At 50.9% G+C, this 16,883-nt stretch overlaps 4 protein-coding genes across 4 annotated transcripts; 3 read left to right on the top strand and 1 right to left on the bottom strand.

Moving 5' to 3' along the window:
- The first annotated feature begins 1,093 nt into the window (after positions 1-1,093).
- PSV08DRAFT_205138 (uncharacterized protein) lies at positions 1,094-3,699 on the top strand. The gene is made up of 2 exons (XM_014228586.2): positions 1,094-2,983; positions 3,033-3,699. The coding sequence occupies exons 1-2, from the start codon at positions 1,152-1,154 to the stop codon at positions 3,436-3,438; spliced, it is 2,238 nt and encodes a 745-aa protein (XP_014084061.1). The 5' UTR covers positions 1,094-1,151; the 3' UTR covers positions 3,439-3,699.
- Positions 3,700-4,927: 1,228 nt separating this feature from the next.
- PSV08DRAFT_48636 (uncharacterized protein) lies at positions 4,928-6,018 on the top strand. The gene is made up of 2 exons (XM_014228585.2): positions 4,928-5,537; positions 5,655-6,018. Exons 1-2 carry the CDS (start codon positions 4,980-4,982, stop codon positions 5,664-5,666), a joined length of 570 nt encoding a protein of 189 aa, XP_014084060.1. The 5' UTR covers positions 4,928-4,979; the 3' UTR covers positions 5,667-6,018.
- A 713-nt stretch (positions 6,019-6,731) lies between these two features.
- PSV08DRAFT_182705 (WD40-repeat-containing domain protein) lies at positions 6,732-8,706 on the bottom strand (the record flags this gene model as incomplete). The annotated part of the gene is made up of 4 exons (XM_014228584.1): positions 6,732-7,583; positions 7,634-8,193; positions 8,244-8,368; positions 8,423-8,706. 4 exons carry the CDS (start codon positions 8,704-8,706, stop codon positions 6,732-6,734), a joined length of 1,821 nt encoding a protein of 606 aa, XP_014084059.1.
- A 996-nt stretch (positions 8,707-9,702) lies between these two features.
- PSV08DRAFT_372197 (aspartyl aminopeptidase) lies at positions 9,703-16,245 on the top strand (the record flags this gene model as incomplete). Its single annotated transcript, XM_014228583.2, has 11 exons — positions 9,703-9,769; positions 9,820-9,881; positions 9,941-11,326; positions 11,744-11,747; positions 11,788-11,856; positions 11,909-12,000; positions 12,053-12,688; positions 13,050-13,245; positions 13,305-13,837; positions 13,891-14,480; positions 15,336-16,245. The coding sequence occupies 11 exons, from the start codon at positions 9,703-9,705 to the stop codon at positions 16,243-16,245; spliced, it is 4,545 nt and encodes a 1,514-aa protein (XP_014084058.2).
- Between the last annotated feature and the right edge of the window lie 638 nt (positions 16,246-16,883).

Genomic DNA, 16,883 nt, shown 5'->3' with positions numbered 1-16,883 from the left:
AATTGGGTTCAACGACGTGTTACAGTAAGATTGATTACCAATAGAGATTACAAATAACTTTGCTTTATGCGCAGGTATAATCCAACGAGTATTGGAGCTAAATTCATGACAGTGGGTGTAGTTTGCAGACGGTTACCCAAAAACCAAGATCCATGGCTCACATGATGCTTACTCGATGTCAAGCAACCCTTGCCTTGCAAGGTAGTCAATTTTTGAGATTTTTCGCGGGCAGCGATAGAAATATTGGCTAGGGTTGAATCAAGGCGAATTTTTGAGGAGTTGCCCTGGGCTCGGATGGGAGCTATGTACCCTGCGCACGTGATTGTGGCCCTTCTGGTCCTTCTAGCCGAAGGGGTCCCCAACGGGTCTCCGAACGTGGCCCTTCCTGGGCTAAGTTCGGAGTATCGTGACACATGTAGTGTAATATGTATGCTGAATGCTAGAATAACCCGCATTAAGCTGCATCCAAGTAGTACACAGGCTCTCGCGAAACCACGATAACTTAATCTTCTGATAGTGTAAAGTACTGGTTTCCTCATTCGTCATTCTTTTGAAGTAATGTTTTTTTTTTCAGATGCAAATACATTTATCGACATTACAAAGCAAAATAATTATAGGAACAGGTTCTAAGTAGTTGGAAGAAAAAGAAGACCGATTGGCTCTATCAGTCCTAGATCCCAATTGTGGTAGGTTCTAGCTCTGACCTTGAGGGGCGTGATCGTCACATGCGCCCGTGACCGATCGCCCTAGCGCCTTCCCCCATCCATTGCGACATCATGTTGGGCTGCTGTTAGCATCCGCTTGCGATCCGTGAAACGGTGCCTTTCGGCTCTTCGCTAGCCGCCTTACCTACTATATTTCACATATCCACTGTGCCGCTTCCTGATCACTTTTTTCTTTTTCTTCCTTGTGCGTTGATCCTTCTCCCGACCCCGACTGTGCAAAGTGGCCCAGTCTCCCCGCCACTGTTGGTACCGCGTCATCCAGTAGTCCACGCTCCCCGCCCTCAACTTGCGCCTCGTGACAGTCAACAGAGATCACACCACGCCCAGCTGGCTTATATCAGTCCATGCATTTCCTCTGCTAGATTTCCAGCGCGTGCTGCTGCTTCTTTCCTCCGAGCTTGCGTCTATCCGACAACTACCGCAAGCATGCGACCACTCCGCCTGATAGTGTCGCTCTCTACGAGCCTTGCGGCTTTCACCATCGTCCTGTACATGGTTTTAGGGAATTCTGTGGATGCTGAGCAGGGGAGGTTTACATCCACTTCAAGTTCCGGCGGCTTCAAAGCCCTGTTCTCGTTTGCTTCCCCAGGCTCGCTATTCCCGCCGTCTGCCATTATCAGCCTAACCGACGACAACTCGACTTTCTTCCTCGCTCGGCCTGCCGCATTCGGTCCTTCGCTGCCCAAGGAAGGCTTAAGCGGCGCTCTGTGGGTTGGTAGTGGCTTTGATGACGATACCATAGGTGCGGAGGGCGAGTTGGGCTGCAGCGATGTACCTGGCTGGCACGACAACGGCGATGATTTTATTACCACCCCGCAAACGACCGCAAACGCCAAAAACAAACTCAGGAACACCATTTTGGGCAAGGATGTTACCCCGAAGGATGGAGTTCCCGAGAGCAGACACGATTCATCTGATGACATCGTCACAGATGATGGTACAGACGATCATTTGCAGCCCCATGGCTCCAAGGCGCACGCACAGCCAGGAGGTCTTCACGCTGATATCCAGTCACTTCAAGAGAGCGCAGAGATCATAGGCAAGATCGTGCTTCTCAAGCGAGGGGGCTGTGGTTTCTTGGCCAAAGTGCAGTGGGCACAGTCGCGTGGTGGGATAGCTGTCATTGTGGGTGATGATGTTCGCGGCGGCGCGCTCGTGAGGATGTACGCCAAAGGTGACACCTCCAACATCACTATCCCGTCTCTTTTCACGTCGCATACGACCGCCCATCTTTTATCTTCTCTCATACCGAACGAACGTGTACTCACGGGTGCCGCTCAAAATTCTCAAAACTACACCCAGAAGGAGTCAAGGCCTGCAGCTCATAATAAAAAGTACAATCAGAAGACCCCCAAAGGAACAACTGCCACGTTCCAAACAGGCTGGCTGCACTCGTTCATGGCTTTGTTCAGGGCTGGTTCCAGTGAAAACGCACACAAAGCTGAGAGCCGACGACCACCAACTGACGGCAATGTTGAATGGCTGGAGATGGAGAGTTTGGACAACGACGATAAGCCTATAAAGACGAAGAGCGTGGCTCCTTCTTCGATACTTGAAAAGGGTTCGAACGATGCTAAGATTGGTGGGCAAGATTGGCGTGTTCCTAATACTCTTCCTCAGACATCTGCCAACGAAGGTCAGAAAGCAGCGGACCCAACATCTATGGCAGCCATTTCAAATGGAAACGAGTTGCCTACAAGCGATGAGTACATCAACACACAAGTGCAACACAAAGGACTTTGGGTCACACTTACTCCGACAAATGTCTCGAGTAGCCCTTTCTTCGACACTCTTCTTGTGCTTGTTGTTAGTCCACTGGTTACTTTGACCGTCGTATATGTGCTTCTTCTTCTTCGATCTCGCATACGACGCCGCCGGTGGCGAGCGCCTAAATCTGTCGTTGAGCGTCTTCCTGTCAGGACTTATCAGACCATTAGCGATTCTCCTTCTTCCTCTGCCGCAAGCCTGCCTGCCGATTCTCCAACCACCCCTCTACTACAACCACTGCCCTCTAGATCTAGGTCTCTCGACTCTCGTTCGCGTTCTTCATCGGATTCTGACGTCCCGGGCGCTTCGTCGTCCATGCAGCATGGCCCCCGTGGTCGCGAACAAGAGAAACGCGAGTCAGGGCTAGCGGCCTGGAGACGGCGCTACGGCGGGCGTCAGAAAGAATGCGTCGTTTGTCTAGAAGAGTATGTCGATGGCGTCAGCCAAGTCATGAGTTTACCCTGTGGCCACGAGTTTCATGCGGATTGCATGTAAGTTTTCCATCATTTGTTTGTCCACGGACTAGTCTGACGTGTGTAGTACCCCTTGGCTCGTCACTCGTCGGAGGACATGCCCTATTTGCAAAGGCGATGTCGTACGTTCGTTGAGCTGGCGCCATGACCAACTGCAGTCAGCGTCACCAACACGCTCGTCCCAGCCTCCTACTGGCGGTGAAGATGTGCAGACGCAAGCAGCTGAGAGTCATGATATGTCCCCTTCAGCTTCGCGACCCGTACCGACGCCCGGATCAGCACAAACTAGCCCCCGACCAACTGACGATGTAGAGGCTGGTTGGACGCGGGATGACTCGTACCGAAGTCCTGTTTCCTCACTGAGAGAGTTAGCTTCGTCTGTTTCTACCGTAGTATGGCGTGGATTCGACGCTGTTCGGAACACTACTGGTTTTCAACGATCTCCGCCCGAAGACGTTGATCGTAATCGGTGATGTTGCTGTTATTAATTATGTCCAGATATGAGGACTGTTGATTGTATTCGAGATATATACCCCTGGGAACCACATTGGCGTTGACTTTGGACCTGAGCACTTTTTCGGAACTGGATGTTCCCTTCACCAACAAGTGATAGCATGGAAAGCTCGGAGTAGCCTACCTGGAACCTAGATTTCTTTGGAATTCCTGATCACTTCACTCTTCTAGCTCTTTTCTGCTCCACTCAGAATCGCAATAGACAGTATTGCCATTTGCAGCTTGACGTTTTTTTCTTTTTGCTTATATCAGACTATCTTACCTGGGCTGTACCAAGCAAAAAGCGTTCAGCCAATATGAGTTGTGTAACACCCACCAAAACTTATTGTGTTGCACAACACATAGGAACCGATAGAAACCGACGCGAGGACAGTGGACCTTGAACTTGGCGCCAGCGCTGTCAGCCACTATGGAGCCTTTTGACTCCTGTGCAAGCTCACATTATTTTATTGTATATTTTGCCTATCGTGTTCTAATTGGATTGATCCAGGGCGTCTGGCGCAGCTGACTGGAAGGGACTTACTACTACGTCGCATTCATAGTCATAAGTACGAAATCTGTAAGCCTGACTAGTGACAGCACCACACCGGGCCATCGAACCGTTGGAAACCTGAAGCCCGGCGGTGAGTAAAAGGCTCAGAAGGCGTACGTAATGAACAACCATCCGGCTTGCGTTCTTGTTTCACAGATACCCATGCACAAAGTCTCGTATTCTATGATGTAAGTTGCCATCTTCAACGCAAACGAAGAGTTGGCGTTCAGCTGAATTGACGACATAATAAATGGGGCTTGGAACGTAGTATAGGACCGGGGATAGGGGTTCTGGGACCCGAAAATATTGCTTGCATGATCAGCAACCCCACTGCGGCAACCAACCAACACACCTGCATATCCACAAAATCGCTTACCTGTCTTGGTATAGTCGCTTGACGACGAACCATTTGCTATGTTCTCCTTTCTTAAGACGATTTTTGATTTACTATGGAAACACTGTTGAAATAAGTAAACCATTGGTTGGCTGACTCTGCTTACTTGCTTACGAGAGGACGGGAGTCTGTGCAAAAATTAAGTGTTGGATGTCTCGTATTATCCCTACAACGAACAGCAGCATATTCCAAGTCTGCTAAAAGCTGCGTGTTCGATTGCCAAGGAGCATGGCAAATTCCAGCTACGTACGCAAAAACAGTGCTGCCAAGACGGTGAATCTAGTAGTAAGCCGAGATGTGATGTTCGTCACGCGAAAAGGTAATTTCGGGGACGTGAGCAAAGTCCAAAAGTTAGTGTCTGCACACCAATCGGAACTTGTGGAGGTCAGCTTGGCGTGCGGTGTGAGAAGGATGTCATCTATGCTTTGTTGATTAAACGGAAAGTGCGATATTGAGGGTCGTGGTCTATACTCTTGATGTATAAATGCCGGGTACGAATGTCCCATGCGATGCTACATAATCACTACCCTCATCGCACATCCAGAAGCAACTTAGTATTAATACTAATCTCGAACATGAAGTTGCTTTTCCTTATTCTGCCCTTCTTGGGAAGTGTCCTTGCATTGGTAGCTCGCGACCTACAAGCAGCATGCACTTGCGAACCCGTCGTCTGCCTAGACTCCTGGCCCGACTCCTGCTACTGCGCCAACGACGCGAAAAAAGCATGCTATGAAAAATGCGGCGGAACTCCTCCAACATACGATACCTGCCCTCCTCGAAGCATAGCGGTACGCGCACCACAAGAAGCAGCACCAACGCCCGTGTCAACACCTACACCCACACCTACATCCCCGTCTACCTGCGTCTGCGAACCCGTCGTCTGCCTAGACTCCTGGCCTGACTCCTGCTACTGCAACAATACCGCAAAGAAAAACTGCTACGAAAAATGCGGCGGCGAACTACCAAAGTATCAGACCTGCCCGCCGCGAGAAGTCGTCCCAGAACCAGACCCCACAGAGTGCCAGTGCCCAGAAGTAGTCTGTATCCAATCCTTCCCCGAAGGATGCTACTGCGCCAACAACGCCAAACTACAATGTTACGAGAAATGCGGTGGTGAAAAACCAGTCCTGAGTGTAAGATGATCTCCTCCTCCTTTCCTTCTATCAACAACAACAACAACGTTCTTCGCCAAATAACCAGAAGAAAAAAAATGTAGTTAGGAAGCTAGTAACTAACAAAACCTAAACCAGAGCTGTGATTAACTTTTTTTCTCTTAAACCTAAACCTTAACCAACAACTCTTTACCGCGCTGCTTCAGCCCACTCCGGCAAACCGCGTCTGTGCTGGGCTCCCTTCCCAGCCTGTCCGTTTGATCAACTCTGCATTGCGAGTCCGCCGAGATCCGGGGTATGGTGGCCCGGGTACTTGTGTCGTGGACGTCATGTGTGGTGAGATTGCGGGGTTGACGCGTAAGTAAGAGGGCGGGGACAGGTTTGCGTGGATGATCCTTGGGACGATTGTTATCCTAATCGGGGGAGGCTGCGGACTGTGCAGTTAGGGGTGTTGAACAGGTTTTGGTAATGGTATTGTTTATTTTTATACATAGCAATGAACATTGATTCGATCTTTTTTTCTCTCACCAAGCCAACACACGCAGAATGACCTTCACTTCTCACATATAATGCACACTAAATAACAGTAAAGTTCACAATATTCTTCTCATGATATTGCTAAGCTACTATAGTACAATCATGATCATGAAGAAAGTCGAGGCCAGAACAGCACGGAGCTGCCAAACCCAAGGGCAAATCGCTGGAAAATACGCCTTTGAACTCCAGCTTCAGCCCATAACCAAGCCCAATGAAGCAAATGCAGACAAAATAGCCCCTTCAGATGTGCCCAGATGACCTTCCCATGACGCCTCTAGATGGTACGGATCCCCCTCTTCACCAATACCTGGGGTTGCAAAAGTGCACCCCTGCCGTCTCGAACGCCGTCTGGAGATAACAATAATGCCGTGGTATCGAGCCACCGAAAATAAACGCCCGGAACGCCGCCCATGCTCGTGAGAAAATGTCGAAAAAGATTTGGTCGTAACCATACAGATGCCGCTAAAGTCAAAATAGAAAGCAAGGAGATGGACTGCAAGCACCGGTCTAAGCAGAATATCTCAGCGATAACTGGCTGTGATATTCTGCACGTATGCGTCGGTGCTGGACTCTTGAACGGAATATGACCTGTTCGTAGGGTCGAGTCTGGATGAGGTGCTGCGGTGACAGCCCTACCACAAAAGATTAGCAAAGATAGTCGAGAGCAGATGAAACAGTTCAACGAATGACGCCCCAACTGTCCATACTACTCAAGCCTCCAGTGCGCTCCTTCTTCTTGAAAGCATTCCAGAAGCGAAGCGTCTCGTCACCAGCGCCAGTAACAATTACCTGGCCATCTGGACTCATAGCCAGGTAAAGTACACGGTAAGTGTGGCCGGTAAGCGAAACTACTTGCTGCATGCTTGGGTACTTCCAAACAATAATTTGGTTTTGGCTGTATCCATGGGTGGAAACGATTTCGTTGCTGTTCTTGGACCATGCGAGGTTGCATACTTGGCTACCAGTATCGAGACTGTTGATAAGGTTTGCTGGTGCTGTGGGTGAAAGTGGGATGTTGGTGGTCGCAGCTGCTGATGCAGCCGCTGATGCAGATGCAAGAGCTGAAGCTGACGGGCCGTTTGAGGATATGAGCGTGTTCCAGAACTTGATTGTTCGGTCTGCCGTACCACCACCGCTGGCCAGGAGACCCCGCTGATGCGGACTCCAAGCAATTGCTTTGACAGCAGCTTGATGCTCACTCCACTTGAAAGTAGGCTCTGCGTTGAGCTTTTCCCACACCATGAGCTTGTTGTCGTTGCCTCCGGAAGCGAGTTGACCGTCTTCTTGGTTCCATTTTAGCCCGCAGACTTCTTGCTTGTGGCCTACAAGCTTGCGAAGCCATTGTTCTGGTTGCCGGACGTCTCGGTGGTAGATGGTGCGATCCCTGGATCCAGAAGTGAGAATGTGCTCGTTCCATGCAAGGGCCCCAACACGAGCAGTGTGGCCAGTCATGGTACGAAGGCGGCGCTGAGTCTGTGCGTCCCATATTTGCACTTGGCCTCGATTTGTGCCAACAGCAATATGTGAGCCCTGGATTGTATTAGCGCGCATGTAAATTATACACTCTGTACGAGACTTACACGTTGTATCCAGTTCACGCTGGTGACAGAATCATCGGCAAGCTCACACAGCTTGGTAACGCGACCACTGCTCGAATTCCACATGTATACACATGACCCAAGGCCTACGCCTAAAGTATTTTGGCTGCCCCAATCTACTAGGTTGAGATAGAAATCGTCTGCTAGATCCGGCGCATCTAGAACTTTGTACGGTACTTTGGAAACCGCGCGAGCTTGACGTTGAGGGCTAAGCAGCATACGTTGACTGCTGTACTTGATGGGGGATAAACTGTAAAGATCTGATCGAGCATTGAGGTTGAGTACACCGTGCCGACTCGAAGGCGTTCGTGACGGTGTTGGCTGGCCTGAGTAGGAAAAGAGGTTCTTGTGCGGGGTAGATGGAGTCCCTGAAGGGGGCGGTAGCGAGGCGGTAGTCCTCGCTGGAGGAGTATGTGAGCGTCCTGCGCCCCTCATATTGCCACTGTCAGTCGGCGACAAACTTTGGGGTAAAGCTTGAGGCACTGAGCCCTCAAACATTTCTTGTCGGAGTACGGCGGAATATGTGCGGTTGGCTTCTTCAGCTATGACCTAGTCAGCCATGGATCGCATGAAACACTGTGGTTGTCCTTACTCTTCTGAAAGTGCAGCTCGTTGTGGGGAGTCCGCCTAGCCTTGGACGGTGTCGCTGGAGATGCGTCATCGTGGAGTAGATTGAAGCTTGCCTGAAGATCCTGGCCTGCGCGGTTTGGGATAAATCTGAGCAAAAATTTAGTAACACGCGCGGTTGCAGCTTCAGCGTAGCAGTCTCACCTATCACCGTACATCCGCGGGCGCTTTCGGCTGGGGCTTGCTGTTGGTGTCCGTTCTCGCACACGGCCAGCCTGTTCAATATGTCCAAGCGCTTTTGACAAAGCTGTGGGATCTATTGGTTCCGAGTTGCGACTGAGTCTTTTGGTGGGGAAGGACTGGCTGCGCTTGTGGGAAGCGGTCGGTGGTGTTTTGGACTCGGGCGGGGAAATCAGCGTCGGTGTTGCGATGTCGTCTTCGGACTGTATATTTGCCGTAGCTGCGTCGCTTAGCTGGCCTCGTGCCATTGTGATGAGTGCGCCGGGTTGTGGGAGCTGAGGTGGTGCGGGTGGTTGTTGTTGTTGTCGTTGTTGTCGTTGTTGTTATTGTATACCAAGCAGGGCAACAAAGACGTTGCGGGGTGAGACACGTCAAAGGCGGCGGATTCAAGACCGTATGCTCTTCCGAGTAAGGATGGTCTAGGAATGAAGGTGAAGGCGAGAGGGGTGAGGTGAGTGCGGCGGTGAGGTGAGAGTCGTCTTGTTGCGACAGATGGCTGCCCCTTGGTTGTTTATCCACCTCTTTGGCCAACAAGACGGAGTTTTTGCGCACACGGGTGCGAACAAGAGGAGTGACGTTATGCAGGATCAGTGCGCATCGGATCAGTATGGCGGTTGTGGTTGTGGTGGTTGGCGCGCAACGGGTGGGGTGTCGGCGGTGACCTTGTTGTGGTTGCGGGTCGGGGCTTGGATGCTGGACAGCCGCGAGTTGGCTGGGGGAGCAACGAGCGGCGGCGGCGGTAGCGTAGCGGGCGCAGGCAACGAGCGAGGGGCGGGAAGCTAACAATGGACAGCCACAGGGTGCATCTAGGCAAAACGAGGGTGGTTGGGGACGTGAAGATGCAAACACACTGGCTGAAGCACCTTCCAACCTCATACACAAAAGCAGAGGCAGCCGCGATGGTGCGCGAGGGCAGGAGCCACCTCGTCGTGCCTCCCATGTTTGGCTTGTCGCTGTTTTGATGTTCTTCGCACGCGTTGACGCTGCCTCTCGTCCAATGAGAGCCCGCCCGCCCAACTGGGTTAGTCCCGCCCGCCTGCCGCGGCCTCTCGTCGATACGTCGATACGTCGATACCCCACACACCGCCCGCCGCCCTGCCTGTCCCTACTATGTACGTAGCCCCGGCGGTCCAATGCCTATCGTGCCACATCTAAAGCTGCAAACCACACTACTGCACCTCACTCCCTTTGCCTCTTCTATTGCACCACGACCTCCTTTTCGTCTGTTGCGCATCCATCGAACAATGAGCTCCAAGCCCTCTCTCCAAGCTGCAGAGGACTTTCTCTCCTTTGTGAATGCCTCGCCCACGCGTATGATGGATGCAATGACCCAGCCATTGACACGTGCTAACCATCCATAGCATTCCATGCTGTCAAGTCAGCAAAGGAACGACTGGAGAAGGCCGGCTTCAAGCAGATCAAGGCAAGTCTGCAATTGCCCCTCCTTCCAGCCCCTGCATATATCCTGACCAGAAACCCCAGGAACGAGACTCATGGGCACCCACCCTTCAGCCCGGTGGCAAATACTACCTCACCCGTAACACCTCCTCCATCGTCGCCTTCGCCATCGGCCAGAAATGGAAGCCAGGAAATCCCATTGCCATGATCGGCGCTCATACGGATTCGCCCTGTCTGCGCATCAAGCCCGTTTCTAAGCGACAGAGCGACGGCTTCCTCCAAGTAGCCTGCGAAACGTACGGTGGCGGGCTCTGGCATACTTGGTTCGATCGCGACCTCAGCATTGCTGGTCGGGCTATGGTGCGGACAAAGGATGGCAACATCGAGCAGCGCCTGGTCAAGGTGGACCGACCCATTCTGAGAATACCCACACTGGCAATTCACCTGGATCGTCAGGAGAACTTCCAATTCAACAAGGAGACACAGCTGTTCCCCATCACTGGTCTGGTTGCAGCAGAGCTGAACCGCCAGGGCAAGACTGAAGAGACCAAGGAAGAGACCAAGGACGCAGACGCTGAGGGTTCATTCGAGCCGCTCGCCGCTCCAACTGCTAGGCATCACCCCTACATTGTCGATATCATCGCCGAGGAGGCAGGCGCAGAAGCCAGCGATATTGTCGACTTCGAGATGGTTCTGTACGACACACAAAAATCAGTCATCGGTGGTCTGAACAACGAGCTCATCTTCTCCCCGCGTCTGGACAACCTCATGATGACCTACTGCAGTGTTGAGGGACTCATCAAGAGTCTTTCCTCTCCATCGGCGTTGGAGAAGGATTCCATTATTCGACTCATCGCATGCTTTGACCATGAGGAAATTGGCTCACAGACAGCCCAAGGCGCTGACTCCAACCTTTTGCCTGCCGTTATCCGCCGTCTAAGTGTCCTGCCCGCGTCCGAGAGCAACTCTGACAAGTCGTATGATAAGGTGGAGGCCGATACTGCTACCGCGTTTGAGCAAACCTTGGCAACATCTTTCCTCGTGTCCGCCGACATGGCTCATTCAGTCCACCCCAACTACCCCGCCAAGTACGAGTCTCAACATAGGCCCGAGATGAACAAGGGAACGGTCATCAAGATCAATGCCAATGCCCGTTATGCCACTAACACGCCAGGTATTGTCTTGCTCCAGGAGGCGGCGCGTCGTGCGAAACCCGCTTCCTACAATTTGTCGTCGACCAAAGAAGGAGTTCCACTTCAACTTTTCGTTGTTCGCAACGACTCGTCGTGTGGCAGCACAATTGGTCCCATGCTCTCAGCAGCCATGGGTGCTCGCACCCTTGATCTGGGCAATCCTCAGCTCAGCATGCACAGTATCCGTGAGACGGGTGGTGCGCATGACGTCGAGCACGCCGTGAACTTGTTCGATAGCTTCTTCGAGAACTACGAGGAGCTGGAGAAGAAGATTATTGTAGATTGACTGGATCGATCCAGACTGTGAAGAGACATACGAGACCAAGAGCCATGTAGAATGTATCAACGAATGATGAAATAAAAAAATAAGCACCTTTTTGACCATCGGAACTGTCGGTTTCGTTCCGAATTGACTGCAAGGCGCATGCCAAGCACCCCACTATTGTCATCTTCCTCCAGATCATTCTCCTATTAGCACTTCAACGCGCTGCAATAACTTGTACAAGAAGACAGAATTCTGACCGTAATGGCAAGTCCTCAGTTTCTCTCCGGCGACAAGGCCGCCATCGACGGCTTCCTGGACAGATTTGACGTATGTCCCAAACCACCCCACTCTAGTCAATCACATCATACTCAACAACACCAAGGTCTTCCTCTTTGACTGCGATGGTACGCACCAACTATTTGGTGGCAGTGTTGTGCAGCATGTGGCGGTTTGCTGATTGTGGCAAAGGATAGGCGTTCTCTGGTCCGGCGATCATTTGTTTGACAAGGTTCCCGAGACACTTGAGATGCTAAGGAGTAAAGGTACGTTTGCCGTATTCCCAGGAGGGTTAGGAAATCTAATAAGTATTACCAGGCAAGCAGCTCGTCTTCGTTACCAACAACAGCACAAAGTCGCGTGCCGACTACAAAAAGAAGTTTGATAAACTGGGAATACCCGCCAATGTGGTACGTAGTATGCGCGATTCCAAGGGATGAACACCAGCTGACAACACCACAGGACGAAGTCTTTGGTTCGTCCTATAGTGCTGCCGTATACATTGCCCGCATTCTGAAGTTGCCCGGTCCGAAGAACAAAGTGTTTGTGTTAGGCGAGTCTGGCGTGGAACAGGAGCTCGAATCTGAAGGCGTCCCCTACATTGGTGGTACAGACCCGGCATACCGTCGCGATATCCGCCAGCCAGAAGATTTCGATGCCATTGCGAACGGCACCCTTCTTGATCCAGACGTTGGTATCGTGCTCAGTGGGCTAGACTTTCACTCCAACTACCTGAAGACCGCAATCGCCTTTCAGTACCTACAGCGTGGGGCTATTTACCTTGCTACAAACATTGATAGCACGCTCCCAATGTCGCACACTCTGTTCCCAGGTGCAGGCTCTTCTGGTGCTGCGCTTGAGAGGGCGATTGGAAGGGCACCACTTTCTCTGGGTAAGCCGAGCCAGGCTATGATGGATGCTGTAGAAGGCAAATTCAAATTCGATCGCAGTAGAACTTGTATGATAGGAGACAGACTGAACACCGACATTCAGTTTGGCATAGACGGCAAGTTGGGAGGTACGCTGGCTGTGCTGACCGGTGTCAGCAAGAAGGAAGACTTCCTAGCTGAGGGAGCGCCGACAGTTCCCACGGCATACGTCAACGCTTTGGGCGACTTGCTGGGCTGAGTGGTGTGCCGACAGCAAGCGTGCATCGGGACGTTGATGTATCGCGCATAGAGTTGGAATGGAATGAACATAGACTTGATAGAACCGATACAATTCGCTACTTATATATTTGCGCACGAGGCGAAATAGCTTTAACATTGTGCCATTCAGGACTACATACCGGTAGGCTATTAACTGGTGTCAAATGACCCATCAGAAACCTGGAATGCGCGCTGGCTCTAAGTGGTTAGCGTGAATCTACGCGTTGACGCGACCGCGCCTGCCACTTTAACATACCGCATCCACGTTGCCTGACTTGCTCGCCCAAGTAGCAGAGCAGCAACATTACAAGTTCACCATGATCCGCCATGACCATTCCCGAGTCGATACCAAGCGTCGTGCCAATCTTGATTACAAGAAGCGACAGTTTGCCAAGGCAGAATTCCAGCAACAGAACTACCAGCACCGGCTGAACTTCTATGTGCTGCCACCCACAGCTGAAATTACGCTCGAGGAGTTTGAGACATGGGCAATTGACCGATTGAAGGGTCAGTGGCATGGCAATGCGCAAACAACCGGGTTCATTTGCTGACTTTGGGCATTGCAGTCCTCTCCGAACTCGAAGCATGCAGTTTCCGCAACAAGAGCCCTGAAGAGACAGCCGAATATATGAAGAGTATATTGGACAAGTACCTGCCACTTCGATCGGACTCGTCAAGAAGCCAGAAACTACAGGAAGAGAGGCGAAGGGATCACTATTCGCACTTCATACTTAGGCTTGCGTTTTCGTCAACAGAGGATCTCCGCCGGCGGTTTTCACGGCTAGAAACAATGCTATTCACACTGCGGTTCAAAGACGATGATATACGAGAGCGACAGGATTTCGTAAAGAGTCTGAACCTTGAGTGGGAGGAGGTCAAAGAGGACGAGAAGCGTGAATTGAAGGACGACCTACACGCTGCGAGTGGAATCAAGAAGACTGACGATCAGGAGTGGTTCAAAGTTGACTGGGAGAGAGTGCCAGAACTCGTCGCACAGAGAAAGGTCCTGCTGAGAAGGGGCATGGCTTACGTGCCGCAACGAGAGCAGATGAGCTTGGTAGTGGCCGAGTTTACAAAGAAACTAGACGAAGCACTTGAAGTATGCCATCCTCAATGCATTTGTTTTCAATATTTTGCTAACCGTCTGAACAGTTGACAGCACGAGCACTTCCTCGCCTCGACGAAGATGACCGCCTTGCACCCATCCTTGCACACCTTTCTCAATCCTTCACAGCGCCCGACGCCGCATACTCAACGTCAGATGCCGATATCAACGGCCTCTCTACCATAACCGCCAACAGCATCGATACACTGTCGCAAAATTTCCCGCTCTGCATGCGCAACCTACACATGACATTGCGCGAGAACTCACATCTCAAGCACTATGGCCGTCTACAGTATACTCTATTCCTGAAAGGCATTGGCCTGAGCTTAGATGAGTGTCTGGTATTCTGGCGGCGAAGCTTTAAGCTGATCACAGACGAGAAATTTCAAAAAGAATACAAATACAACATCCGCCACGCCTATGGTGATGTAGGTGGTGACGCCAACCGTCGTGGCCGCGGCTACACCCCTTACTCGTGCCAAAAACTCCTTACAGAACCTCTCCCTGGACCAGGACAGTCACATGGCTGCCCATATCGTACTTTTACACCAGACAACCTGCTCACGCTCCTCCAACGTGTTGGCGTTAACGACCGCGATACTCTCAAGACAGTTAAGGAGGATGTGGTCAAGCAGAGGTACCACGTAGCTTGCAATCGCGTTTTCGAATGGAGTCACAAGAAGGAAATTAAAAAGGTCAAGGACGATGGCAGCTGGAGCAACAATGATCTGGATACCATTGTCCATCCCAACACATACTTCAAGCGAAGTTGGCTATTGAAACATCTCGGAGAGGGGAATGCGGGTATTGTTAATGGTGGGGATAAGATGGAAGAGTAGTTTGTTTGAATGGTCAGCATTACGTTCTATTACATTTATGTTTTTTGAGGACGCTGAGATATGGACGTAATGAGTATTTGGATGGTTAGGATCTGGTATGACGTCACGGCCCTCTTGAAGATTGCATAGTCGATGCGAACATTGGATTGCTTTCCGTTAATCAATACTCGGCAGTCTTTTGCGTTAATGTAGGATATCAAGCACATAATTGATGCATCGGGAACAAGATTAGCGGGAGATGCTGCAAATGCTAGTCCAGGCTTTTGCACGACTCATTGTCGAATCATGCGTATCTTATTTTTTTTCGTGCACATTATCTGGGGAATCCGGACAACCCGGGAAATCCAAAGACCACCGGGTGAAACTAACACTTGGCCGCGGCAAGAGCTGCTCAACTGAGTATCCCGCAGGCCCCGTAATTGACATGGGAGCCATTGAGCGGCCAGCGGGCCGGATCATCGGTGTTTGCGCCGTTCAATATTGTAGTCAATTGCCGACAACCCCGCCATAACAGGCTCTCGGAATGTCGGAAGTGCTGCCGGAACTACTACATACGAGGGGCAGGGCTGTAACATTAATCCTACCTCACAGTGCTCTTTTCCTCCAGTGTCTTACGTCTGGGACTTGTAGATTGGTTCTATACAATACAAAAGCATCTGTTTCTCATATATACTATCTATCATGGCACCTGACCTCTCCCAAAACAAAGCCGTGAAGCTTGTTGCACACGCCGCAGCAAACAAATACGCCATCTGCGCAACATGCGTCTACAACGTTGAAGGAATCCTCGCATCTGTTCGCGCTGCAGAAGCCAAGCGCGCTCCCCTCATTATTCAGCTCTTTCCATGGGCGGTACAATACGCTGATGCCATTCTTGTCCATGCCGCCCGTGAAGCAGCAGACAACGCCAGCGTGCCCATTGCGCTCCACATGGACCACGCCCAAACACCCGAGATTGTAAAGAAGGCCGCAGATATCAAGAACGGCTTCGACGGCATCATGGTCGACATGAGCCACTACGACGACAACCTAGAGAAGACCAAAGAACTAGTCGCCTACTGCAACGAGCGCGGCATCATCACCGAAGCAGAGCCCGGTCGTATCGATGGCGGCGAAGACGGCGTAGGCGACCTGAGCGAAATGGGCCTCGAAGCCATCCTCACCACGCCCGAGCAAGCAGAAGAATTCGTCGCAACAGGCATCAACTGGCTGGCCCCCGCCTTCGGCAACGTCCACGGAAAATACGGCCCGAAAGGCCCACAACTCGACTACGAGCGCCTCAAGCGCGTCCACGCTCAAGTCGGCGACCGCGTCAGCCTTGTCCTCCACGGCGCAGGTAAAGAGTACTTCCAGGAGAAGCTGCTGCGCGAGTGCATTGACTGCGGTGTTGCCAAGATGAACATCAACGATGGGTTCAATGATGATTATCTCAAGATTATGAGTGAACATGCGGCGAGCACCCCGCTTACGAGCTTGATCGAGAAGTCGACGAATGCCATGCAGAAGAGTATTGAGCAGTATATTGTCTGGATGGGCGGTGAGGGTATGGCGGATAAGATGTGAGATTTTGGGAAGATGGCTTTTTTTTGGAGAGTTAGAGGGGGGGGCGTATATAGGAGCGAAATTAGAAAGTGTAATCGGTTGGTATGCTAAATGGAATTCTTAGGAAGGGCTTGTTGAATACCCAGGCGTGATGATGAGAGATGTATTCAACGATTGCTAGGGTGAAATCGTAGCTCGGTTGTTCATACTGGCCATCATGTCGATTTTTCATAATCATTTTTGATTTTGTGTTTAATGAATCAACACCGTACTCAAGTAAATCACATTCAACTACACTCTGACATGTTACACCCTCGATATTCTAGAAAATTTTCTCTGTAATATGTCTTTAAGCCCTCATCATGGTGGCCGTATCAGCATCTGTTAATTTTTTTTTCAAAAAAAATGTCTTAATAAGAAGAAAAAAGGCACTAGCACAGTCAACGAAATAGCCAAACGCTGAGAGCATCCCGACTAGAGAATCCTCCTCGATACCCAACTTGGAAATTTACAAAAAAAAATTGGAATACGAATATGTTACATCTAGCTTGCTTCAATTATTCTCAAGAATAGCAAGCACAAGTTTCTTTAGCTTAAACCTGCTTATCGAGTTTGACAGAGACGGTATGATACCGAAATAATAGGTAATGGTAGCATAG

Source organism: Bipolaris maydis, assembly GCF_028858645.1.
Source record: "Bipolaris maydis strain C4 unplaced genomic scaffold PSV08scaffold_9, whole genome shotgun sequence".
Lineage (NCBI taxonomy): Eukaryota > Fungi > Ascomycota > Dothideomycetes > Pleosporales > Pleosporaceae > Bipolaris > Bipolaris maydis.
Note: the sequence above shows the minus strand (reverse complement) of the source record. Positions and strands in the feature narration are given on the sequence as shown.

Bases quoted from the DNA above. Each gene is read 5' to 3' on its own strand.
- PSV08DRAFT_205138 (XM_014228586.2), top strand. From the start codon at position 1,152: ATGCGACCACTCCGCCTGATAGTGTCGCTCTCTACGAGCCTTGCGGCT. The intron at 2,984-3,032 runs GTAAGTTTTCCA...TGACGTGTGTAG, and splicing joins GAGTTTCATGCGGATTGCAT to TACCCCTTGGCTCGTCACTC.
- PSV08DRAFT_48636 (XM_014228585.2), top strand. From the start codon at position 4,980: ATGAAGTTGCTTTTCCTTATTCTGCCCTTCTTGGGAAGTGTCCTTGCA.